The sequence below is a fragment of the Leucoraja erinacea genome, chromosome 31 (assembly GCF_028641065.1).
Source record: "Leucoraja erinacea ecotype New England chromosome 31, Leri_hhj_1, whole genome shotgun sequence".
Taxonomy (NCBI): domain Eukaryota; kingdom Metazoa; phylum Chordata; class Chondrichthyes; order Rajiformes; family Rajidae; genus Leucoraja; species Leucoraja erinaceus.
Genome location: NC_073407.1, coordinates 23,660,779 through 23,687,712, shown reverse-complemented (window position 1 = coordinate 23,687,712; position 26,934 = coordinate 23,660,779). Strand labels below are relative to the sequence as shown.

At 45.1% G+C, this 26,934-nt stretch overlaps 1 protein-coding gene across 1 annotated transcript in view; it reads left to right on the top strand.

The window, feature by feature from the left end:
- LOC129712119 (astrotactin-2-like) overlaps positions 1-26,934 on the top strand; it is an 863,305-nt gene that overhangs the window by 425,506 nt on the left and 410,865 nt on the right. Inside the window, 1 exon segment of the mRNA XM_055660334.1 lies at positions 14,268-14,418. Within this exon segment, the coding sequence (XP_055516309.1) occupies positions 14,268-14,418 (151 nt within the window).

Genomic DNA, 26,934 nt, shown 5'->3' with positions numbered 1-26,934 from the left:
AGGTACACAGCACAAATAAGTGAAAGTCACGCAAAAAGCAGCAATGATCAAGGAAGTCTGGAGCTGTGGGGAAGGTGATAACGAGTTATGCAGACAGTGAAATTCTACCGGACCACAGTGAAACTAGTATAATTACTTGAAGTTAGAGAAATTAATATTCATACCAAAGATAGACACAAAATTCTGGAGTAACTCAGCGGGACAGGCAGCGTCTGGAGAGCAGGGATGTTCTCTTGTTATGCTCTCTGACTCAATATTCATACCGCTGGGGTGTAAGCAGCCCAAGCGAAATATGAGGTGCTGTCCCTCCAATTTGCGCTGGGCCTCACTCTGACAATGGAGGAGGGTCAGTGTGGGAATGGGAAGGAGAGTTAAAGTGTTTAGCAACCGGGAGATCACATAGGCCAAGGCGGACTGAGCGAAGGTGTACAAAAGGGGTTTAATGAATTTGGGAGCTCAGTGCACAGATGAGCCCGATCAGTGCTGGTTTTGTGATGGTACGTTCTGGCACCGCACACCTGGTGCACTAGCGCTAAGGTCGTGGTGGCGCAGCGGTAGAGTTGCTGCCATATAGCGAATGCAGCGCTGGAGACCCAGGTTCGTTCCCGATCACGAGAGCTTGTACTTTCTCCCCGGTGACCTGCGTGAGTTTCCTCCGAGATCTTCGGTTTCCTCCCACGCTCCAAAGAAGTACAGGTTTGTAGCTTAATTGTCTTGGTAAATGTAAAAATTGTCCCTAGTGGGTGTAGGATAGCGTTAAGGTGCGGGGATCGCTGGTCGGCGCGGACCAGTTGGGCCGAAGGGCCTGCTTCCGCACTGTATCTCTAAACTAAACTAAACTAAATTAAAAAGTCATAACAAAATTGATGTACAGCAGCCAGCAGTGTCATGTGAAGTGTTATATACCGACACCTATTATGTCCAACAAGAAAAAAAACAGTAGCCATGAAAATAAACTACAGGATGCCTTTGTCACATTAACCTCACTGCAAGACTTGTTTCGGAGATTGATCATAAAATATAAAAGTGTAGAAATGAAGTGTAGAAATTATGGTGACACAGCTGGTACAGCTGGTGCCTTACAGTGCCAGAGAGCCAGGTTCAACTTCAGGTGCTGTATCTACGTGAAGCTTGTACGTTCCACCTGTGACCACGTGGGTTTCCTCTGGGCGTTCCTGTTTCCTCTCACAACCCGTGCGGGATAGTGAGATCGTCGACCCTCTGTAAATTGCCGTTAGCGTGCCAGGAATGGATGCAGTAGCAGGACAACTTAGAACTGGTGTGAGCGGCTGATTGATGGTTGGGGTGGACACGTTGGGCCGAAGGGCCTCTTTCCATGCTGTACCTTTCAATCAACTCGAAGAATTAAAGCTATACTGTCACTTTACACAGGACTTTTGACTTAAACATGGAGCATACAGGAACAGAGTACAGTACAGGAACAGGCCCTTCAGCCCGTAGTATTTCTGCTGAACATGATGCGAAGTTAAACTGAACTAATTTGTCTGCACATAATCCATATCTCTCTATTCCATGTGCCTATCGAAAAACTTCTCAAATGCTAGTATCTGTCAACACCACCCTTCCTAGTGCGTTCCTGGCAACTCCCTAACCATCTCTGTAAAGAAAACTCGCCCCGCACATCTCCATTGAACGTCCCCCCTCTCAGCTTGATAGGTATAAAAGTAACCAGAGGCACAGAGAGGGTAGACAGGCAGAACCTTTTCCCAGGGTGGAACTTTCCAACACTAGGCGGCGCTGCAACACTAGGAGGGTTTCGGGTCGAGACCCTTCTTCAGATCTGCAGTTCTTTCTTCAACACTGCATCTGGAGGTGAACGTTTTCACAATACTCCACATCTTGGCCTTGAGGTGAGGGAAGAAGCAGTGGTTGGGGTACGGCTCGTCCTTGATTATGCGTGAGTGTACATGGAGTTAATGGAAGGGAGTTGGAAAATCGAGGTACACAAAAATGCTGGAGAAACTCAGCGGGTGCAGCAGCATCTATGGAGCGAAGGAAATAGGCAACGTTTCGTGCCGAAACGTTGCCTATTTCCTTCGCTCCATAGATGCTGCTTCACCCGCTGAGTTTCTCCAGCATTTTTGTGTACCTTCAATGGAAGGGAGGTTGGTTTGTGTGATGGCCTGGGCTGTGTCCACAAACCTCTACAATTTCTTGCGGTCTTGGATGGAGCTGTTCCCAAACCATGTGCGGTGCCTCCCGTTAAAACTGCTTGGCGTTTTGTATTTCGCAGAGATTTATTGTCTATTTTTTCTCACACGCTAAATGATGAATTATTTCATTTTGCGTCCCAAGTGCCCTGTTATAAATCTGCAGTAGTGTTTGAGAATGGCAAATGTGGAAACCTTTAAATAATACACATGTGCACTTTGTCCCTAAATTCCAATATGAAGTGCATATTGCACTTGCCAAAGTCAGCCACTTGATCTGTAGGTGTGGAATGAAAGTGGAAAGTCATAAAAAGTCTTTTGAGATGGTAATGTGACACTCAGTAAAAACTGCTCCCAAATGTGAAGAGAAAGTAGATCATTAATCAATCACTTATCCTCTGCTTTAATGGAGAGCTTAATTAACTTTTTTTAAATCACATTAACTCTCCCCTAATTACATTAACTCTCCCAAAATGCGCACTGTCATCTCCTGCTGTGGTGATCCATTTACACATTTCTTAAAGAAGGTGATCCCAAACTCTGTAGTTGCTGACTCTGAAATGTCACCTATCCATGTTCTCCAGACCTACTGAGTTACGGGGCTGTCCCACTGGACGAGCTAATTCAAGAGTTCTCCCGAGTTTCACCCTGATTCGAACTCGTAGAATTACGGTAATAGCCGCTCGTAGGTACTCGGGGCTCTCGTGGACATTTTTCAACATGTTGAAAAATCTTCAAGAGTCTTCACGAGCTTACCGCATTTCCCGAGTACCTGCCGTTAGCGTTACGAGCCCCTAAGAGACGTCCCCGCGCTCCGACGTACCCGCTACGTACATTCTACGTGCTTACCACAAGTTTGATTTTTTTTTTAAACTCGGGAGAGCTCTTGAATTAGCTCGTACAGTGGGACAGGGCCTTAACTCCAACAATTTGTGTCTTTTCTTAAGTATCACCCTACGTCTGTCATTCAGATATGCAACGTAAATAATCAGTTCACATAGTTCTCCAATTAGCGCGTGGCCTCACGCTGACAGAGGAGGAGGCCCAGGATGGGAAGTGTTGTTTAGTTTAGAGATGCAGCACGGAAACAGGCCCTTTGGCCCACCGAGTTCGCATCGACCAGCCTGACCCCTTTACGACCTTACAGTTCCTCACTCTTTGCCCTGAAGTAGATAGTTGGTTTTGTGTTTTCCAATGGATTTCCCATACCACCTCATCGATCAACTAGGACAGAACAACCAACAACTAACACACACAAGCTTGCTTTGCTCATTTATAACTTCCTGATGCTTCTAACTGCAGATGATGGAAAAATCGAAGGTAGACAAAAATGCTGGAGAAACTCACCCGCTGAGTTTCTCCAGCATTTCTGTCTACCTCCTAACTAAGTATCATCTGCAAACATAGATCTGAAATCACTTTTTCCTCATCCGAGTTGGTAGTAAGCATAGTGACTCCACTGTTTGCATCTCCAGAGAACTCCTTTTGGACTTTTTCTTTTAGTTTAGTTTGGTTTAGAGATACAGCGCGGAAACAGGCCCACTGGGTCCACACCGACCAGCGATCCCCACACATTAACACTATCCTACACACACACACACACTGGGGACAATTTTACATTTCTACCAAGCCTATTAACCGAAGATCTTGGGGGGGAAACCCACACGGTCACAGGGAAGAACGTACAAACTCTGTACAGACAGCACCCATAGTCGGGATTGAACCCGGGGCTCTGGCGCTGTGAGGCAGCAACTCTACCGTTGTGCCATCGTGCTGTTAAGTGCATTAGAGATTACATATAATCAAATACAGGGCTGTAAGATCACAGCATCCAATGCGTTCTACTTTAGAGCAGTAATCAATTATACAACTTCAACTTCTAGATTTGCCTCAATCTACATCAGAAGCTTTTTTCAATGAATATTAATTAGTGTGCTTTTTTGCCAAACTATGGACATTATGTTTTATGTAAAATTTGTTAGAGCCAATTGACATTTCAGCTCCCAGTTAATTGTGTAAATGGTTTCTAATTTGGATATAAAATGTGTTCCAATCCATTAATGGAAATATTCTTATTGCAAAGCAGCCAACCATACTGGTGAATTATATGAATAAATAATACGTCTGACATCAGACCTGAAATGGTTTGATGTCTGAGAGCTTCTTTGAGTCCTGGCACTGTTCAAATGTTGTCTCTTTCAATTTCTGCACTGAATTCCTTTCATGTTCAATTTGACAAAAAGGTAGAACTTTAGGTTTGACAAGATTGTCAGTCAAGACTTTTAGAAATGGTCGGCTGTTATTGTGTCTGAGGTGATACAACCTGTGTCAAGTTTCTCTGCCTTTAATCAGAAGCCGGTTTCATCTTTTAGAATAAGTCTGTATTTTTATTGTGAAGACTAAGTTTAGTTTAGTTTAGAGATATAGCGCGGAAATGGGTCCTTCGCCCCACCGAGTCTGTGCCGACCAGCGATCCACGCACACTGACACTGTTCTACACACACTAAGGACAATTTGACATTCATACCAAGCTAATTAATCAACAAACCTGTACGTCTTTGCAATGTGGGAGGAAACGAAGATCTCGGAGTAAACCCACGCAGGTCACAGGGAGAATGTACAAACAGCTCCCATAGCCAGGATCGAACCTGGGTCTGGCACTGTAAGGCAATAGCTCTACCACTGCACCTCCGCATCACCCACTTGGTATGTTTTAATATAGTGCAAACAACAAAATGGTCATGTTCAAAGTATTCAGTACCGGAGGAACAGTAAGTCCTGCAGCATCAGTGGAGGGAATGGACAGGCAACGTTTCAGATCAGAAGGGTCTCGACCCATTCCTTCTCTCCAGAGATGCTGCCTGTCCCACTAAGTTACTCCAGCTTTTTGTGCCCTTCTTCAGACAGATGTTCAGAGTAAATATTTATGTTCCTTAGTTGCTTCATCTACAGCAACAAAATGTGAAGCAACCCAGGAACGGGCTGCTTTTTGTAACTGATAGGGCAAGCGATGAACATCTTATGAACTATTTGATTCACTCAACTCCTTTTATAAACAAGAATCATCCTCCTTTCTCCAGTCTCCTTTTATCTCACAGAAGTGTTGTGGAGTCCAAGTCAATGGATATTTTATTAGGCAGAGATAAAACCGAGTCCGCACCAACCATGATCACCCCATACACGAACACCATCTCACACACTAGGGTCAATGTTACAACTTATGCTGTCGCAGCGGTAGAGTTTCTCCCTTACTGCGCCAGAGACCCAGGTTCGATCCACACTACGGGTGCTGTCTGTACGGAGTTTGCACGTTCTCCCCGTGACCTGCGTGGGTTTTCTCCAAGATATTCAGTTTCCTCCCGCACTCCAAAGGCGTAATGGTTTGTAGGTTAATTGGCTTTGGTGTAAATGTAAAATGAACTCCACCGCTGTGCCACCGTGCCGCCCTCCTTAATGTGCCTCCTGCTCATTCACGGAGGTATAGCGAATAACATGAGAATTATTCTCTTGTGCCTCAGCTGAAGTATTGTGTTTATTTCTGGAAAACACATTTGTAGGAGATCAAGGCCTTAGGGACAGGACTGGGGAACGCAAACATCAGTAATGTGGAGAAATGAGAGAGACCAGCATTCATAAAGTCACAAAGATTTACAGTGAAGAAGTGGCCATCGATAGACTGCGGGTTAATACCTAAACCCTTCGCTCAGACCAGAGCATTGGAGTTTATGGCACTGTTCCCTTCAGAGCAGGATGGTATATACGGAGGCTTTCAAAATTAATAAGACGTCTCATAGTCTAAAGAAAAATAAATTGTTTCCATTGGCAGGAGCTGAAGGACAGACAGAGATTTAGGATATTTGGCACATGAATTAGAAGCAAACAGAATATATTTAGTACAGTGAGTTATTCTAACCTGAAATGCACTTTCCACAGGAATAATGGCAGCATATTGAGTCTTTCTTTCCATAAATTGTATTGGATGTCAACTTTAAAAAGAAGCATCTTAGCTCTACCAGGTCAGGTCGGGGGGAGTTCCCCCCCGCCACGGGTACCATGTAATCCCGTGATACCTGCTCCATGGTCGGATAGTCGGCGACTAAACCGTCTCCCCCACCTTGTTAGCTAGGTGAGGAGGGGGTTTGGACCCCCAGCAGGACAAAAAACAAGACCTGTCAAAGGGCAGATGAGCTTCTAGAGAGCCAATGGCCATCCACACTTCGGTAGAAGTTGCGATCACTGTTGTATACAGCATTGTGAGGAATGATGATAAACCACTCACACACCAAAATCCTATACTTCCAGCGGCGGAAGTCCATAGGAACTGGAGAACAGAGATGTGTGGTGCGCCCGTCACCGCTCCCGTTTAAAACCAGCACCACTGCGTCGCTAATGTTTTCAACAATGATGGATGGATGATGAATCTTAGCTTAGTTTGGTTTGGAGATACAGCGCTGAAACAGGCCCTTCGGCCCACCTAGCCCGCGCCGACCGGCGATCCCTGTACACACTAGGGACGATTTACAATTTTTACCAAAGCCAATTCGCCCACAAACCTGTATGTCTGTGAAGTGTGGGAGGAAACCGGAGCCCCTGGAGAAAACCCACGCAGGTCATGGGGAGAACCTCCAAACTCCCTAATGGCAGCACCCTTGGTCAGGATCAAAACCGGGGCTCCTGATGCTGCAAGGTATCAACTCTACCGCTGCGCCTCCATTGCAGGTTGAGAAAGATCACAGTAGTGCATTTTTTGTACTTTTTCGGAATACAAAGTGGATCAATTCCCTATGGAACGGGAGAATTCAATTTTCAGTGGTGGTGAGACATGGTTAGAAACAACGAAGGCTAGAAATCCGACCTCCCCCCCACTGCATTTGTGGGGCTCTGTGGAATGAGCAGAGGACCAAGATTGGATAACTCAGCACAAGCCTAACGGACCAACTGAGCTCTATTGTGTTATGAGTCATTCATCCTCCAGTTACTGGCAAGCTGTAAAAGAAAGAGATGATATAACTGAAATTGGTGTTAATTACAGCAAATTATTTGGCTCGGCTCGGAGTATCTATTGCAGTTTTCAAGCCTCCTGTCAAGAGACAAACAACTTTGGTGGCATCAAGGTCAAAATGCTTGACATATTTGTTGCAAATTCCCAGCCCTGCATTTTTACTTGCAGTATTTAGCATCATGATAGATGTTTAAATAGCAGGGAGGGATATCTGATACAATGGCATGAGAATTATTTTTTACCGTTCAAGTCCAGAATCTAAACCATTTTTTAAACTGTATCCTGGAAAAGAACAAACCACTATATTTTGTTAAAGAGATCACATGAAGATAAGTTCATAAGTTCATGACAGGAACAGAATTCGGCCATTTGGCCCAAGTCTACTCCGCCATTCAATCATGGCTGATCTATCTTTCCCTCTTAACCCCATTCTCCTGCCTTCTCCACTTGATCCCTGACACCCGTACCAATCAAGAATCTATCTATCTCTGCCTAATAAATTATCCATTGATGGCCACAGCCTTCTATGGCAATGAATTCCACAAATACACCACTCTCCCCCTTATCTTGTTCCTAAAGAAACTCCCTTTAATTCTGAGGTTACGACCTCGGGTCCTAGGTCCTTTGTTTTTCTGCCGCTGTTTTTCAAACTCTTATTCATGGTGCTTGATGCTTACTCATCCTTCCAGAGGAATATGAGGGATTTCAGTCTCAGCAGTGTTTGCCCCAGCTGTCTTCTTACAAGTCTAATTTGCCTGGGCTGAATACTAAGTAACCAATACCTATCCAATCCAAAATAATACACGCACTGATTTTTCAATGATTCAATTGTATTTCATTGTCATATGTACCTAGGCACATTGAAATTATTGTTCGTGTACAGCGAAAAGCTTTTATCCGAGACCCGGGTTCGATCCTGACTATGGGTGCTGTCTGTATGGAGTTTGCACGTTCTCCCCGTGACCTGCGTGGGTTTACTCCGGGTGCTTGGGTTTCCCCCCACACTCCAAAGACGTACAGGTTCGTAGGTGAATTGCCTTTGGTAAAGTTGTAAAATGTTCCCTGTGTGTAGGATAGGGGTAGTGTGTGGGGGAATAGCTGGTCGGTGCGGACTCGGTGGGCTGAAGGGCTTGTTTGCGTGCTGTGTCTCTAAAGTCTATCAAAAAATCTCTAAATCATCCAGACAGGCCAAATGAATTCAACTGGATTGTTTTTGAGAGATACAGCATACTTCGGCCCAATGTGCCACACCAGCCATTGTTCACCCATTCTCATGAGGTCTATGTTATCACATTTATGCATCCACTCCCTGCACACTAGGGACAATCTTACCAAGGGCAATTAACCAACAAACCCACACATCTTTGATTTGTGGGTAGGGAGAAGAGGGAGTGCCCAAGGAAGAGTCTCACCCCAGTCACACCCTCTTCTCCCCTTTCCCGTCGGGCAAGAGGTACAGAAGTGTGGAAACGCACAAAACCAGATTCAAGCTCAGTTGCTTCACAGCGGTTATCAGGAAATCGACTCACCCTAACAACAACTAGAGAGGGGTCCTGTGTTACTAGCAGCCTCATTGGATGCACTCAGACTGCTTTAATCAGACTATACTGTACACGTGACATTAATTAAAGTAAATAACAAAACTACAGCTTCCGGAGGAGCCCAAGAGGTAACAGGCAGAAAGTGCAAACTCCGCGCAGACAGCACCCGAGGTCAGGATTGAACCTGGCAGTCTGGTGCCGTGAGACAGCGGCTCTGCCAGCTGTGCCACCATAAAAGCAAGCCGCAAAACTGTGAATGCAATCAGGCTACGGTTTACAACTGGTCCACCAAATAAATGCGCACTTGTTCACAAGAGAAGCAAGATGTCCTCAACCCCAGGATCTGTCTGAGAATGGATCGACTAGGCTTATGGTCCATGGAATTTAGAGGATGAGAGGGAAACTTATAGAAACATATAAAATTCTTAAGGGATTGGACAGACTAGACGCAGGAAAAAATATTCCCGATGTTTAAGAAGGAACTGCGGATGCTGGAAAATCGAAGGTAGACAAAAATGCTGGAGAAACTCAGCGGGTGAGGCAACATCTATGGAGTGAAGGAAATAGGTAACGTTTCGGGTTCTGATGTTCCTGATGTTGGGGGGAGTCCAGAACCAGGGGTCATGGTTTAAGAATAAGGAGTAGGCCATTTAGAACTGAAATGAAGAAAAACATTTTCACCCAGACAATTGTGAATCTGTGGAATTCTCTGCCACAGAAGGCAGTGGAGGCCAATTCACTGGATGTATTCAAGAGAGAGTTAGATATACTGTAGCTCATAGGGCTAATGTAATCAATGCATATGGGGAGAAAGTGGGAACAGGGTTCTGATTCTGGGTATGATCAGCCACGAATAGCTCGAAGGGCCAAATGGCCTACCCCTGCACCTATTTTCTGAGTTTGTATGTTTCTATGTTTCTATAAATGTACGCAAAAGTCACGATTATATGCTGCATTTTGATCAATTGGCCACAGCCAGTTTGTCTTCCCCCGCACAATTAAAGCATGGAATAATCTCCACCCAACTATAGTTACCCAACCAGATGCAACTAAATTTAAAGAAGCTCTTTCTTCCCAATAACCCTTTCTGGCTTAAGCCCTCCCTTCACCACCTCCAGTTTAAATTCCATTTGGAATATTTTGGAGGACCAAGAAACCAAGAACCAAGAACCAAGATCATATTTACCTGCTAAGTTGGACATTGCAATAAACATTAATGGATATTTTTAAGGCGGAGATTGGCAGATTCTTGATTAGTACGGGTGTCAAGGGTTTTGGGGGGAGAATGGGGTTAGGAGGGAGAGATAGATCAGCCATGATTGAATGGCGGAGTAGGCTTGATGGGCCGAATGGCCTCATTCTGCACCTAAATTCTGAACTTAACCAAATGTTATATAGTGGCAGTCAGTCACTTAAAAAAAAACAGCTCCATTAATAATTGTTCCACTTTGATCTTCGATGCGGGTCTCTGAAGATTGATGTTTCGGAAGTCTTTTTGCTCATCAGAACAAAAATCAATGCATGCTGTAAGAACTGTCAAGGAAGGTGTTTCAAAGCTGATGGGTTGCAGTCACGTATCAATGAAAGTGAAGATGTTTTTTTATAATAAGAATGCGATTGTGTGTTAACGTTTTCAAAAGAGATTGTGTTGTCCTTCCGTGACACCTGTCATTTTCATAGAAAGCTATGCCTGGTTGGACAAGACCTCTTGAAAGTTTGAAGGGAAGAGCATATTATATTAATGATCAAAATTTAATGCATTAGTGCTTCAGTCCTGGGCAGGTTTTATTTCATCTATTTCATGTCTTATTTGTTGAGCAAGCAGTCAACCAACAATCCTGACAGAATCTTCTAATTTGTTTGAGGAAAGCAAAACCAGCGGTTCAAAGTCTACGATATTTTAGTTTAGTTTAGAGACACGGCGCGGAAACAAGCCCTTCGGCCCACCGAGTCCGCACCGACCAGCGATCCCCGCACATTAACACTATCCTATACACGCAGGGGACAAGTTATGCTCACACCAGGCCAATTAACTTACAAACCTGTACGTCTTTGGAGTGTGGGAGGAAACCGAAGATCTTGGAGAAAACCCACCCAGGTCATGGGGAGAACGTGCAAACACCGTACAGACAGCACCCGTCGTCATAGGTCTGTAGGCTAATTGGCTTCAGTAAAATCGTAAATTGTCCCTAGGATAGCGCAAGTGTACGGGGTGATCGCTGGTCAGCGCAGACTCGGTGGGCCAAAGTACCTGTTTCCACGCTGTATCTCTAATGTCTAATCTGCAGTTCTAATCTTCAGTCAGGTCGGGGTGAGTCGCCCCCACCCCCCCGCTACGTTTACCATGTAATCCCGTGATACCTGCTCCATGGTTGGATAGTCGGCGACTAAACCGTCTCCCCCACCTGGTTTGCTAGGCGAGGAGGGGGCTGTGGACCCCCAGCAGGACCAAAAACAAAACATGTCAAAGGGCGGATGAGCTCCTAGCGAGCCAACGGCCACCCACACTTCAGTAGAAGTTGCGATCACTGTCGTACACAGCATTGTAAGGAACGATGATAAAGCACACACACCCTCCCAAATCCTAGACTTCCAGCGGTGGAAGTCCACAGGAACTGGAGGACAGAGCTGTGTGGTGCGTCCGTTACCGTTCCCGTCGGAAACCAGCGCCACTGCGTCGCTAACGTTTTCAACAATGATGAATGACGAATGAAATAATCAGCAGTTCCTTGTTTCCACATGTTGACACCGATCCATTCTGATACTGACCAAGTTGTGAAAATGTGCATGCTACAGGTAACACGCCCTGACAACAGGGACAACCCCACAGAAGCGACTTTGGGAGTTGCTATCGTGTTGTGCAAGTTTGAATTGTGGGCATACTTGTGCAGGCAGAGTTAATTAACCTGGCGGAGATGTGAAGCAATATTTTAAAAAGCTAATCTCACAAGGACTATTGCAGCATTATTTAATCAAGCTGTTATGTGTGCCATTTGAACCTGTTTCTAGTTGCTGTCTGGACCCTGTTTAATTATATGAATTAAACAGAGGACACAACTTTGGCCCTTATTGCACTGCGGTAAGTAAATTGTTCAACCTGCCATCCCGATAAATTCCTGTATCATGTCGTGTTACTGGGGTTACCATATTAATTCTTCAAACCATTATTTTACTAATCACTGGCAAATGATGCTGTGTTTTTAATCAGACTACGAGTACAGTGAAATCTACAACTTACTGGTGGAGAGGATGTACATAACCACTTAGATATGGTGGCTTTGGAGAGGGTGCAGGGGAGGTTCACCACAATACCGTCTGGATTAGAGGGTTTCAGCTACATGGACAGGTTGGATAGACTTGGATTAGAAAAATAGAAACATAGAAAGCAGGTGCAGGAGGAGGCCATTCGGATCCATAACCTTGTCAGTCCATTCTGCATTCCTTCAGTCAGAGTCCGCCTGGCCAGCTGAGTTCCTCCAGCACATTGTGTTTTAATTAAAATTCCAGCATCTGCAGTTCCCCATGTTCAGTTTAATTTTGAGATATGGTGCAGAAACTGTCCCTTCAGCCCACTGAGTCCGCTTCGACCAGCGATCCCCGCACATTAACGCTATCATACGTTGGGGACATTTTTTTTTTTACATTGATTACAATTAACCTAAAGACCCATACGTCTTTGGAGTGTGGGAGAAAACTGAAGCTCTTGGAGAAAACCCACGCAGGTCACGGGGAGAACGTTACTCACTAGAATTTAGAAGATTGAGGGGGGATCTTATAGAAACTTACAAAATTCTTAAAGGGGTTGGACAGGCTAGATGCAGGAAGATTGTTCCCGATGTTGGGGAAGTCCAGAACAAGGGGTCACAGTTTAAGGATAAGGGGGAAATCTTTTAGGACTGAGATGAGAAAAACATTTTTTACACAGAGAGTGGTGAATCTCTGGAATTCTCTGCCACAGAATGTAGTTGAGGCCAGTTTATTGGCAATATTTAAGAGGGAGTTAGATGTGGCCCTTGTGGCTAAAGGGATCAGGGGGTATGGAGAGAAGGCAGGTACAGGATACTGAGTTGGATGATCAGCCATGATCATATTGAATGGCGGTGCAGGCTCGAAGGGCCAAATGGCCTACTCCTGCACCTATTTTCTATGTTTCTATGTTCAAATGCAGTACAGGGAAGCACCTGTAGCCAGGATCGAACCGGGTCTCTGGCGCAGTTGGCGCTGTAAGGCAGCAACTCTACCGCTGCGCCACCACGCTGCGCAAATCACAAGCCATGTCTTCAATCATTCCTCCGACCTGTCTCCTGTACTTTAACAAACCTCCATCCATGGTGATATATGATCCAACTTTATGAACACTTAATGGGTTTTTGTCGACGTTCATTGCAAATTCATCGGACCACATAGTGTGACTGGTATTTTATTAGCGTTTCATTTTCTTGCGAACGGTTTTAGAGTTCTGTTGAAGCACGTCAACGGAAAGTGATCGGGCTTCATAAAAATACCAAGGGCAGTCAATTTTGAACAAACCTATACCCTAAGGAGTTAGCTGAATTTAAATTTGCACATGAGTAGCGATGATGTTTAAAGGTCTAATTTGGACTGGCAGTCTCCGAAGAATTAGACAGTTTGTAGCATTAAACAAGTTGTCTGGCCCAATGAAATAGATGAATGAGGCTCGGAGCACACTTTGTGAAAAATCTTTCTTCTTAGCTTAGTCGCTGTTAAGGTCAATCTATCTCCGCCCCTCCCCCACCCTTGTTCTCCAACTAGTTGTACTAACCTCCTGATTCAATATTACTGATTTTATGCTGCATTGTCACCATCCCCTCAGCTAACAATGAACCATTCTACATTTCCTTATCTGCATCCGCTTTGATCTGTGTGAAGGAACTGCAGATGCTGGTTTAAATCGAAGGTAGACACAAAACGCTGGAGTAACTCAGCAGGACAGGCAGTATCTCTGGAGAGAAGGAATGGATGACGTTTCGGGTCGAGACCCTTCTTCAGACTAGGAAGTAACTACAGATGCTGGTTTAAACCGAAGAAGGGTCTCCACCCGAAACGTCACCCATTCCTTCTCTCCAGAGATGCTGCCTGTCCCGCAGAGTTACTCCAACGTTTTGTTTCTATACTCTAATGTTGGGAGTCACTTGGTTGACTGTGCGTAGAACAACAAACAACGTCTGATCGGCACGGACTAGAAGGGTCGAGATGACCTGTTTCCGTGCTGTAATTGTTATATGTTATATGGTAGGGCACGTATCAAAATGGAGCGAGCAGTGAGTATTTTTGAGACTGCGGAAGATTTATATAGTATCAAGGAATGGTTGTGCCTTGCATCAAAAATCAGATGATCGGCTGGTACAGTGGTCAATGCTTGCAGCTCAGACATTTACTCTGGTCTGAAGAAGCATCTCGACCCGAAACGTCACCCATTCCTTCCCTCCGGAGATGCTGCCTGTCCCGCTGAGTTGCTCCAGCATTTTGTGTCTACCTTCAAGATCAATTCGGAGTTCGACTTTCCCCTAACATTTGAATTTGTCTTTTCAGGGAGGAATCCATGAGGTCCACGTATTTTGAGACCCCCGATGACCTCTTGTCCTCGTTTGGTCCTGTGCGCGACTGTTCCAGGGAAAACGGAGGCTGCACCAGAAATTACCGCTGCGTAACGGATCGGAAGGTCGATTCCACCGGATGCGTGGTACGTTCCAACTCCTTAATACCAGCATTGTGCAAAATGCATATTGTGCAGAGAGTGGTGTCGCTGAATGGAACTGCATATCTATAGAGTACCCCCAAAAATATTACCTGGCCGATTAAAATTGAGTTCTTGGTAATGGTGCAAAGACTGTGGTGCTTCAATTACAAGCTCACGGTGGCATAGTGGACCAGGCAGCATCTCTGGAGAAAAGGAATAGGTGACGTTTCGGGTCAAAATCCTTCTTCAGACAGGCTACTCCCGAAACGTTGCCCATTTCTTCTCTCCAGAGATGCTGCCGGTCCCTCTGAGTTACTCCAGCATTTTGCACCTATCTACGTTGTAAACCAGCATCTTCAGTTTCTTCCTACACATCTCTGGAGAACATGGATAGGCGACGTTTCAGGTCAGGACCCTTCTTCAGACTGATTATAGTATGGGGATGGAGAAAGCAGGAAGGAAGGTAGGTAATGACCCAACGCATCACCTTTGCCTGTCCTCCAGAAATGCTTCCTGACCCGCTGATTTACTCCAGCTTTTTGTGTCCTTCTTTTACAAACCAACATCTGCACAACATCTGCATCAGGCAGCATCCCTTGAGAACATGGATAGGTGTGTTTCAGGTCGGGACACATCTTTTATGATTTGGAAATTTGAATCCATTCAAGGACCCAAGCAGTCGTTCCAGGTGCGACAGAGGTTCACCTGCACCTCCTCCAACCTCATCTATTGCATCCGCTGCTCTAGATGTCAGCTGATCTACATCGGTGAGACCAAGGGTAGGCTTGGCAATCGTTTCGCCGAACACCTCCGCTCGGTCCGCATTAACCAACCTGATCTCCCTGTGGCTCAGCACTTCAACTCCCCCTCCCGTTCCGAATCCCACCTTTCTGTCCTGGGCTTCCTCCATGGCCAGAGTGAGGACCACCGGAAACTGGAGGAGCAGCACCTCATATTCCGCTTGGGTAGTCTGCACCCTAGTGGCTTGAACGTTGACTTCTCCAATTTCCGGTAGCCCTTGCTGTCTCCTCCCCTTCTCAGCTCTCCATCAGCCCTTTGGCTCCTCCTCTTCCTTTCTCATTTCTTCTTCCCCCCCTCCCTCTCCTACATCAGTCTGAAGAAGGGTTTCGGCCCGAAACGTTGCCTATGTCCTTCGCTCCATAGATGCTGCTGCACCCGCTGAATTTCTCCAGCACTTTTATCTATCCTGGATTTTCCAACATCTGCAGTTCCTTCTTGAACATGCAGATACTAATCGGGTTCTGAAAATTAGCACCCTATCGGTAATATATGGTACAACAGGAACCCTGCGGAAGCGTCTTTGAGAATTTCTATCGTGTTGTGAAGCAAAAGGCACAAGACGCAGTGGTATTGGAATTCAGAATTGGCAGCAAGCAAGAGTATAGTTCCGGTCAAACAGCAGATATCTGCAGTAACCACGTTAGTGGACACTTGACTCCTGGCATGAAAAGATGCGGCAAGATTGATTTTCCCAGTCCACGTGACCATTGATGAACGTCAGAATCAGCTGACCCAATTGCAATGCTTTCAGACAAGACAGGCATGTCGTGAAGGAGTTTAGAAGGATGATGGGAGAAACCTCGTTGAAACTTACCGAATAGTGAAAGGCCTGGTTGGAGTGAATGTGGAGAGGATGTTTCCACTAGTGGGAGAATCTGGGACCAGAGGCCACAGCCTCAGAATGAAAGGACGTTCCTTTCGAAAGGAGATAAGAAGGAATTTCTTTAGTCAGAGGGTGGTGAACTTGTGGAATTCATTGCAACAGAAGGCTGTGGAGGCCAAGTCAATGGATTTTTAAGGCGGAGATTGACAGGTTCTTGATTAGTGGGAGAAGGCAGGAGAATGGGGTGAGGAGGAAAAGATAGATTGCATGGCGGGGTAGACTTGATGGGCCAAATGGCCTAATTCTGCTCCTAGAGCTTATGAACATGTCTAGCAAGTTGCTCATTCCTTTCATGTCCTACAATTCAAGCCAATTTTTCTCTCGATTTTGCTAAATTTCAAGGCATATCAAAGATGATAGTTATTGCATTAAAATTGTCTTTGCCGTTTGTTTGTTTAGGAGGTAAGATATATTCCATGTGAGCTATTTTAATGTCAGCAAAGCACTGTCACATTTGATTCAGCAACGAGGGTATTGTTCCTTGGGGGGAATAGCTTCATGCACGGAAACATGAGGAGCTGAGCAGATGTCATTGCCAATTAAATCACATTAATTTTATGAACATGGTTTTCATCTATTGCTTCATATCTGTACTGGAGTCAGTAAAGTGTCATCTCTTTTTAGTTTAGTTTAGTTTAGAGATGCAGCGTGGAAACAGGCCCTTCGGCCCACCTAGTCCGCGCCGGCCAGTACACTAATACTATCCTACACACGCCAAGAACAATTTACAATTTTACCTACAAATCCGTACGTCTTTGGCGTGTGGGAGGAGACAGAAGATCTCGGAGAAAACCCACGCAGGCCATGGGAAAATCGTACATACTCCGTACAGACAGCATCCGCAGTCGGGATCTATAACTCTATAACGCTACCATAGCAAAATATACCAGAATACTCATTTCTGCATCTCCTTACTTGCCTTATTGAAGACCCTGGGATTATCTTTGACCTGACTTTACTGGACTTAACCTTACACTAAATGCTATTCAAGTTATTCCCTTTATCATGTATCTGTACACTGTACACGGCTCAATTGTAATCACGTATTGTCTTTTTTCCTGACCTGTCAGTATGCTATGCAACAAAGGCTTTTCACTCTACCTTGGTACATGTGACAATAAGCTAAACTATATTTTAAATTTCTGGTGAGATCTATTCATGAATTTAAATTTTCTAGCATTTTTTTTAATCCAAGCTTCCTAAAATTCTACTTTTTTTAAAACTTTTCCTCCACGTCCCCTTCAATTTTCTTTAAATTTGCGCTTTGTTCATTTGATCCAATTCTCGAAGAATATTGTGATCAACGGCAAAATGAAGAAACGTTGTAATATTTAGCCAAGCATCATTATTATCTCTGCTGTGTGATAACACTCGATGGGATCCTTGCATTTGCAATAACATGCTTCCAAAATTCACACGAAATGCTTTTATTTCTGGGTCATAAATTCTGATGGAATGCTGAATGCATCTTGCTTAATGGGGCTCCTGGAGAGATGGTTCAATGTGTGCTGCTTAATAATATCTCGGAGACATAAATATCACCAGTTGTCATGTCCAATGTTAAGGGCCTGCCCACTTGGCCGTCATTTGTGGGCTATTTAGGTGACCTGGTAGCATGTGTGTAGCGTGTGGGTAAGGTGGGACGGGCGCATGGAGTGGCGTGGAGGAGTGTGGAGTTCGCGCGGTATTGTGCAGCGCTCCAGGGTTTCGTTCCGCACTAAATCTTTGCGCGCCAAGTGGGACAGGCCCTTTAGTTTTGAGGGAAGAAAGCGTTGACCATGGCACTATGGTAGATTTCTGCCTTACGGTGACAGGAACCGGGGTTTGATCCTGACCGCCGGTGCTGTCTGTACGGAGTTTTACGTTCTCCCCGTGACCTGCGTAGGTTTTCTCCGAGATCTTTGGTTTTCCACCCACACTCCAAAGACGTACAGGTCTGCAGGTTAATTGGCTTGGCATGAATGTATAATTGTCCCTGGCGAGTGTAGGATAGTGTTGGGTTAGTTTAGTTTAGTGATACAGCGCGGAAACAGGCCCTCTGATCCACCGAGTCCGCACCGACCAGCGATCCCCACACGCCAACACTATCCTACACACGCTAGGGAGAATTTACACATATCAAGCACAGTAACCTACAAACCTGTACGTCTTTGGAGTGTGGGAGGAAACTGAAGATCTCAGAGAAAACCCACGCAGGTCATGGGAGAACGTACAGACTCCATACAGGCAGCACCCGTGGTCGGGATTGAACCTTAGTCTCCGGCACTGAGAGCGCTGTAAGGCAGCAACTCTACCGCTGTGCCAGACCGCCGCCCTGTGCACGTGCAGAGATTGTTGGTCAACCGGGTTTGTGCGTTGGGGATCACTGGTCGGTGCGACGAAGGGACTGTTTCCCCGTATCTCAAAAACGAAACTGAAATAAAGCCTGCTTCACGATCATTGTTACAGCTTCAATTCCAGCTGTATTTAATTACCAGAATTGAAATTGCCTCGCTGCTGTGGTGAGATCCTAACTAATGTCTCTGGATCAATAGGCCAGAACAGTCCATAATACTCCACTTAAATATGCACACCACCATTCCATACTCAATGACATTATTCATCGTACAATTGAAGGAAAATCAAAAACACAATGTGCCAACATAGATCCATATTAAAGCCTGGTGTATAGGAAAGAACTGCAGATGCTGGTTTAAATCTAAGGTAGACACAAAATATTAGTCACTCAGCGGAACAAGAAGGGTCTCGACCCGAAACGTGTCCCATTCCTTCTCTTCATAGATGCTGCCTGTCCCGCTGAGTTACTCCAGCATTTTGTGTCTACTTTCCATATTAAAGCCTATATTTTCTCGGGGTAATACTAGGGCAGCACGGTGGCGCAGCGGTAGAGTTGCTGCCTCACAGCGCCAGAGACCCGGGTTCTATCCTGATGACGGGTGCTGTCTGTTCGGAGTCCTCCCGGTGACTAGTTACATTCTTAAGGGGTTGGACAGGCTAGATGCAGGAAGATTATTCCCGGTGTTGGGGAAGTCCAGAACTAGGGGTCACAGTTTAAGGATAAGGGGGAAGTCTTTTAGGACGGAGATGAGAAAATCATTTTGTACACAGAGAGTGGTGAATCTGTGGAATTCTCTGCCACAGAAGGTAGTTGAGGCCAGTTCATTGGCTATATTTAAAAGGGAGTTAGATGTGGCCCTTGTGGCTAAAGGGATCAGGGGGTATGGAGAGAAGGCAGGGATGGGATACTGAGTTGGATGATCAGCCATGATCATATTGAATGGCGGTGGAGGCTCGACGGGCCGAATGGCCTAGTCCTGCACCTATTTTCTATGTTTCTATGTGACCTGCGTGGGTTTTCTCCGGATGCTCCGGTTTCCTCCCACACTCCAACGCCGTGCAGGCTTGTGGGTTAATTGGCTCTGTGTGTGCGGCATGGAACTAGTGTTTGGGGATTACGGGTCGGCGCGGGATCATGACAGAAGCCTCCTCGTGCCGATCCCCGGAAACAACGATACATTGCTCTCTGTGACCCGTTGGGCGAACACTTCTGTCAACATGTCCGACGATGACAGAAGCCAATAGCCGGCTACACGTCATCTGACACCCGAGCGAACAAACTGATCGGCGCGGACTCGATGGGCTGAAGGGCCTGTTACCGTGCGTTACCCCTGAACTAAACTTAAATCAATATATTGCAGGACTGATGATTTGCGACTTTTGAGTCTTCAAGAAAGCTACAGGCTCTCGGGAACAATGTGCGTGCACATAGATTAATCTCGGTCGGTAGTCCTACACACGCTATAAAACAGCATCGCGGCATTTTCTGCATTTCTATACTTGGGTTTCATCAAAGGCAATGAAACTTAAATTTGTGAAGAGTGTCAAAACATTACTGCCTGTTTATTGTGATCAACAGAGATTAATTTATAGACAGCTGAATCTTCCAGGCTATTGTTCATAAACCCAACATAAATTGTCTGCATCTTCTGGGCATGAAGCCACTGTTTGATGTTTCACAATGCATCATAAATATCATCGCCCTTATATCAAACTGTTTCACCTGTGGTGTAACATTTGTCAGTTATATTCATCTTTCCATATATCTTTGTGCAAGATGTGTCCCGCAATCTTTATACTCAGCTGTTCAATTCTCAATCAAACACCGGTCAACTTAAGATAGACACAAAAAGCTGGAATAACTCAGCGGGACAGAGAGAAGGAACGGGTGATGTTTTGGGTCGAGACCCTTCCTCCCGAATCGTCACCCATTCCTTCTCTCCAGAGACGCGGCCTGTCCTGCTCCAGCTTTTTGGGTCTATCTTCAGTTTAAACCAGCATCTGCAGTTCCTTCCTACACATGAAGAAATAACTGCTAGTTCTGCATTTCCACACTTTTCCCCATTGCAAACTTTCCACATGTTCCAGATAGGAGCGAAGGAAGATTAATTTGAGTTGGAATTAGTTCACTAAGTTATCCAAATCTCGTAAAGACTCAATGCTTTATCTGTAAGATAGTAAATATTCGTATGCAATTTCGAAAGGCAAAAAAATAGTGCAGGTACTGAAATCTGAAGTAAAAACAGTGAATTTTGGAAACACCCATTGGGTTCGGCAGCATCTGTAGAGAATAAAAAAACAGAGTTAACATTAAATCGCACAAAGTACCGGAATTCCTCAACAGGTCAGGCAGCATCTCTGGAGAACATGGGTAGGTGATGTTTCAGGTCATGATTCTGCCTTAAGCTAAAGCAGTCTGAAGAAAGGTCCCAATCCAAAGAGTCACCTGTCCAAGTTCTGATGCTGCCAGACACGCTGAGTTACTCTTTCACTTTGTGTTATTTTTTTGTAAACCAGCTTCTGCAGTTCCTTGAGTCTACAGAGTAAGCCTTTTTGATTTATACTGAAGGTGGACACAAAATGCCGGATTAACTCAGCGGGACAGGCAGCATCTCTGGAGAGAAGGAATGGGTGACGTTTCGGGTCGAGACCCCTCATCAGCATTTCTCCAGTTACTCCAGCATTTTGCGTCTACCTTCTGGGAAGAGAGTGTTTGCAAGCGCATTTGCTCGAGCCAAACAATTGGATGTGAGGGCCAACGGTTCCAGTGGCCTTTCCTTTAAGAGAACCAGAGAACAAATGAATGGCATCCAGCGATTCACCGTGACAAAAAAGATGCATTGTGTGCCTATAGATTGCTTGAAACCTATTAACAGGAGCTGATGGTACAAGATTAGCTGTCTGAAAACAAAACTTGCTGAGCTGTGATTGATTGTATTAATGGTAGAAACTCGATGAAAGATTAGAGTCTGCACATGGCTCTGTGCACTGTGCATACAAATCCATTTTCTCAGAAGAAATGCTTCACAGCCTTTATACCTGGAGCTGCCAACCTTTCTTTTGTGTTCAGTTCCCAGGCAGAGATTTTGTTTCTCTTTCCAAATGGCATTTGTAATTCCTGGATCAATACACTGGGCATGAATGGCAGTGTTCACAAGAATAGCTTGTTTATCCATTACCTGACACTCTCTGTGTGATAAACTGTGCCATAAAGTCTGGACATATTCAGGTGCAAAAAAAAAAACCCCACGTTATTTAAATTATTCATTCTTATTTCGATGAATTGAAGATAGGTTTGATGTTCAGTGCCTTTGATACAGATGGGTCTCGTGACTAACGGTGTGATGTTTTCCCATTGTTGGAGAGAGCTAGAAACAGAGGCATGGTTTCAAAATAAAGGTTTGTCCATTGAAGGTGGATCTCACAACAAGTGTTGTCTGCAACAAATAATTATTTGATAATGGGAGCAATTAAAAAATAAGGCAAAAAAAGGAGCCTGCTGTTCACAGTGGTAAATATGATCGGGCTTCACCTGCGATGAATTACTGTTGCAAAATGGTTTACGAAGACTTTCACCTGATCGGCTCAAGGAGGGCTACCTGGATTTATAGGACCACATCCCAGCAAAAATCAGTAATTTCAACGGGAATGTTTCCACAAGTGGGAGAGTCCAGGACCACAGGTCATAGCCTCCGAATTGAAAGACGTTCCTTCAGGAAGGAGATGAGAAGGAATTTATTTAGTCAGGGGGCAGTGAATCTGTGGAATTCTTTGCCACAGGCTGTGGAGGCCATCAATGGATATATTTAAGGCCTTTAGATAGATAGCAGATTTCATAGCAAAAGGATTTTAGTATAGGAGCAGGGAGGTTCTACTGCAGTTGTACAGGGTCTTGGTGAGACCACACCTGGAGTATTGCATACAGTTTTGGTCTCCTAATCTGAGGAAAGACATTCTTGCCACAGCGCAGGAGCGTGGGGTTGAGAGGGAGAGATAGATCAGCCATGATTGTTTTTCACACAGAGAGTGGTGAGTCTCTGGAACTCTCTGCCGCAGAGGGTAGTCGATGCCAGTTAATTGGCTATATTTAAGAGGGAGTTTGATGTGGCCCTTGTGGCTAAGGGGATCAGAGGGTATGGAGAGAAGGCAGGTACGGGATACTGAGTTGGATGATCAGCCATGGTCATATTGAATGGCGGTGCAGGCTCGAAGGGCCGAATGGCCTACTCCTGCACCTAATTTCTATGTTTCTATGTTTCTATGATTGAATGGCGGAGTAGACTTGATGGGGCCGAATGGCCTAATTCTACTCCTATCCCTTATGAACATGAACATTAATGTGAGAAAATGTGACAGAAGGTTTTCATAAATCCTGCAAAAATCACATCACGAGAAAATGGTATTCAACAACCTGCATTTAATCTGCTAAAGTACAGAAAAGTCAAAAGAAACAAAACTAAAGCATAAGACAAAGTTCTGGAGTAACTCAGCGGGTTGAGCAACATCTGCGGAGAAAATGAATAGGTGAAATTGTTTAAGATCGGGACCCTTTCCCTGTTCCAAATCGTCATCATTCCATTCCCCCCACTGCTAGCGCAGCGGTAGAGTTGCTGCCTTCCAGCGCCAGAGACCAGGGTTTGATCCTGACTACGGGTGCTGTCTGTATGGAGTCTGTACGTTCTCCCCCCGTGACCTGCGTATGTTTGCTCCGGAAGCTCTGGTTTCCTCCCACACTCCACAGACGTACAGGTTTGTAGGCTAATTATCTTGGTGAAATTATCACTAGTGCGTAGGATAGTATTAGTGTGCGGGGATCGCTGGTCGGCGCTGACCCGGTTGGCCAAAGAGATTGTTTCCGTTCTGTATCTCTAAACTAAACTAAACTGAAAATAAACTTAAAATGCTACCGGACCCGCTGAGTTCCACCAGCACTTTATGCTCAAGATTTCAGCATCTGCAATGCCAGGTTTAGTTTAGTTTAGAGATACAACGCGGAAACAGGCCTTTCGGCCCACCGAGTCCGTAAGGACCAGCGATTCCCGCACATTAACATTATCCTATACCTACTAGGGACAATTTTTACATTTACCAAGCCAATTGGCCTGCAAACCCATACGCCTTTGGAGTGTGGGAGGAAACTGAAGATCTCGGAGAAAACCCACGCAGGTCTCGGGGTGAACGTACAAACTCCGTACTGATGTCTTCAATTAAAATAAGATTACAGGCCTTCTCTGGGTTCTGCTTTTATCATTTTATCTGTATGTCGGAAAATACACAAAAACCACTCTATATGGTAACGATAACTCCGACAGTCTTGTAAAGAATCGCATCAAAATCATAAAAGGCTGATCAGAAAAAAAACAATTGTAAAGGATGAGAAAGAAAACTGGTTTTGCTGTTTGTCAAAACACACACACATCAGACATTTGAATTCAGTGTTAGGGGAGCTTGTTCCTCTGCAAGAGTGTCCGTAAGTAGAACCTTTAGAACCAAGGATAGGCCCCGAGGTACAGTGAACAGGTTTTTGTTGCGTGCTAAACAGTCAGCAGAAAGACAATACATGTTTATAATTGAGCCATTTACAGTGTATTAGACACACAATAAGGGAATAACGTTTAGTGCAAGGTAAAGGCAGCAAAGTCCAATCAAGGATAATCCGAAGGTCATCAAAGAGGTAGATAGTAGTTCAGCACTGCTTGCTGGTGCATAAATAATTGGCTCTTTTGGAAATCGAAAGAAAAAAATTAGGGAAGATGTATATCAAGAGATCTAGTGTTGCCTGGTTGATACTTTCAGTATAGTAGCTCAGGCAGGTCGGGTAAGGCAATGGAGAATGGCGATGATAGTTTTAGTCTTCCAAAAGTATAAATGGAAGAAGTTACCAGTACTACAAAACTAGATGTTTGACCAATGGGTATCAACATTTATGAGTTAACAATATGAGTTTAGAAGGATGAGGGGGGTACCTTGTTGAAACGTACTGATTAGAGGCCTGGATAGAATGGATGTGCAGATGGTGTCTACGAACAGAGGGCATAGCCTCAGAATGAAAGGATATACCTTTAGAAAGGAGATGAGGAAGAATTTTCTTAGTCAGAGGGCGGTGAATCTGTGGAATTCATCGCCACAGACGTCAGTGCAGGCCAAGTCAATGGGATTGACAGATTCTTGATCAGTACGGGTGTCGAAGGTTACGGGGTGGAAGGCAGGAGAATGGGATTGAGTCGGGAAAGATAGATCAGCCATGATTGAATGGCGGAGTAGACTCGATGGGCCGAATTCTGCTCCAATGACTTGTGAACCTACGAACTTATCCGCAAAGAGCGGGGCTATCTCCAGCGAGCCTTTGAAGACACCCACTTTTTCACAGTCGTCTTTATTACCGTTTGCCCTTTCTCTTGGAAATTGTTCAATCACTCATCTCCATCAGCCAACGTCCATCCCCTCAATTGGATCCCAGTCGCCCCCCCCACGAGGACGTTGCTCTCGAAATCTGCGGAGAATCGGCCCAGCAGCTGTCTGAGCTGGGCGCATGAAATGTATTCCATCAAGACTTTTGTTGTAGCTGATTGATTTTGTTGACATGTTGTGTGAGGAAGACATAATGGATTGTCGGAACAAGACCTGGTGTCGATTAACATTGATTAGTCCATTTCTCGGGAGGCAGCGAGAGCAGGCTGGGATATGAGAGCAGGGGCAATTTCAGCCTTCGTCGGTAATTCCAACTTACATTGAATTAGCGTTGCCTTGTAATAATTCATTTCCGATTAATTCTGGTGAGGAGTCAGGGGAGGCCTTGCGAAACAGACTCGCGCATTGCCCTCCCAGTGCCCTTGAAATAATTGTAGCTAGCGCTCGACTCCGCTGGTTCAATTTACAGACGGCACTGGGGTCATTTTGAACACTTGTAATTTACTACAGCGGATACATCACAAAAGCTGAAAAAAATCAATTGATTTGTCCCCGGTAGATCACTCTAATGCTGCATTATATGCTGGATATTGAGGAGAGCATTAACGCACAGAACTTCAGCACCATTCAAATCCCGGCTGAGCTCTTGGCTGATGTGTGAATGACAATCTAAACTAGTGAGACAGTGCCGCAAGCTCGCAGTAATAAGCGTGTTGTGCATTAGGGTTCAGCAGTCCATGAAGTGATTAGAACTGGCAGGAGATTAAGTCGTGCGGGGAGAATGTAATCCTGCGATACATAATAAATACTTTTTCAGACATATTTCTGCTCACTTGCTCAACAAAACATGTAGATTATGGAGGTTATCGGGGGTGCGTTCATGGGTGAAGCTTGAAGCATCACCTGCTAATGACTCCTGGCATCTGAGTCAGCTCAGCACCTTTCTGACAGATAAGGATGGGACACATTAGGTTATAATTTGAGAGGACCTTCCTGCTGGTGTGGCGACGTTATGAGTATTCGAGAACTGGTGGTTTCATGTTGATAACAATCTTGAACAAAGGTGTTGGGGGGAGGGGGGTAATGTTCTAGAGATGGGCAGCACAGTGGCGCAGCGGTAGAGTTCAGCAATTCATAAGTGAAAGTAACAGAATTAGGCCATTCGGCCCATCAAGTCTACTCCGCCATTCAATCATGGCTGATCCATCTCTCCCTCCTTACCCCATTCTCATGCCTTCTTCCCATAACTCCTGACACCAAGAATTTATCTATCTCTGTCTTAAAAATATCCATTGACGGCCTTCTGTGGCAACGAATTCCACAGATTCGCCACCCTAGAGTTGCTGCCTTATTGCGCCAGAGACCCGGGTTCGATCCTGACTACGGGTGCTGTCTGTACGGAGTTTGTACTTCCTCCCCGTGACCTGCGTGGGTTTTCTCCGGGTGCTCCAGTTTCATCCCACACTCCAAAGACGTGCAGGTTTATAGGTTCATTGGGTGGCGCAGACTCTGTGGGCCGAAAGGTCTGTATCCATGCTGTGTCTCTAAACTAAACTAAAAACTAAGATGCATCCAGTCAAAATGAGTCACACAAACAAATTCGAGTTTCACATCGAAGATCGACACAAAGTGCTGGAGTAACTCAGCAGGTCAGGCAACATCTCTGGCGAAAAAGGATGGGTGACGTTTCAGGTCGGGACAGAAGGGTCAGACTGAAGAAGGGTCCCAACTTGTAAAGTCACCTATTCCTTTTCTCCAGAGATGCTGCCTGACCCGCTGAGTTACTCCAGCATTTTGTATCTACCTTCAGTCTATCTAACCAACATCTGAAGTTTGATTGATTTGTTTGATTTTAATTCCTATGGCATTGGTATAACTGTTTAGTTTAGTTTAGTTTAGAGATACAATGCGGAAACAGGACCTTCGGCCCACCGAGTCTGCACCGACCAGCGATCCCCACAAACTAACATTACCCTACACACACTAGGGACAATTTACACCTACACCAAGCCAATTAACCTACAATCTCTATGTCTTTGGAAACCGAAGATCTGGGGGAAAACCCACGCAGTCACGGGGAGAACGTA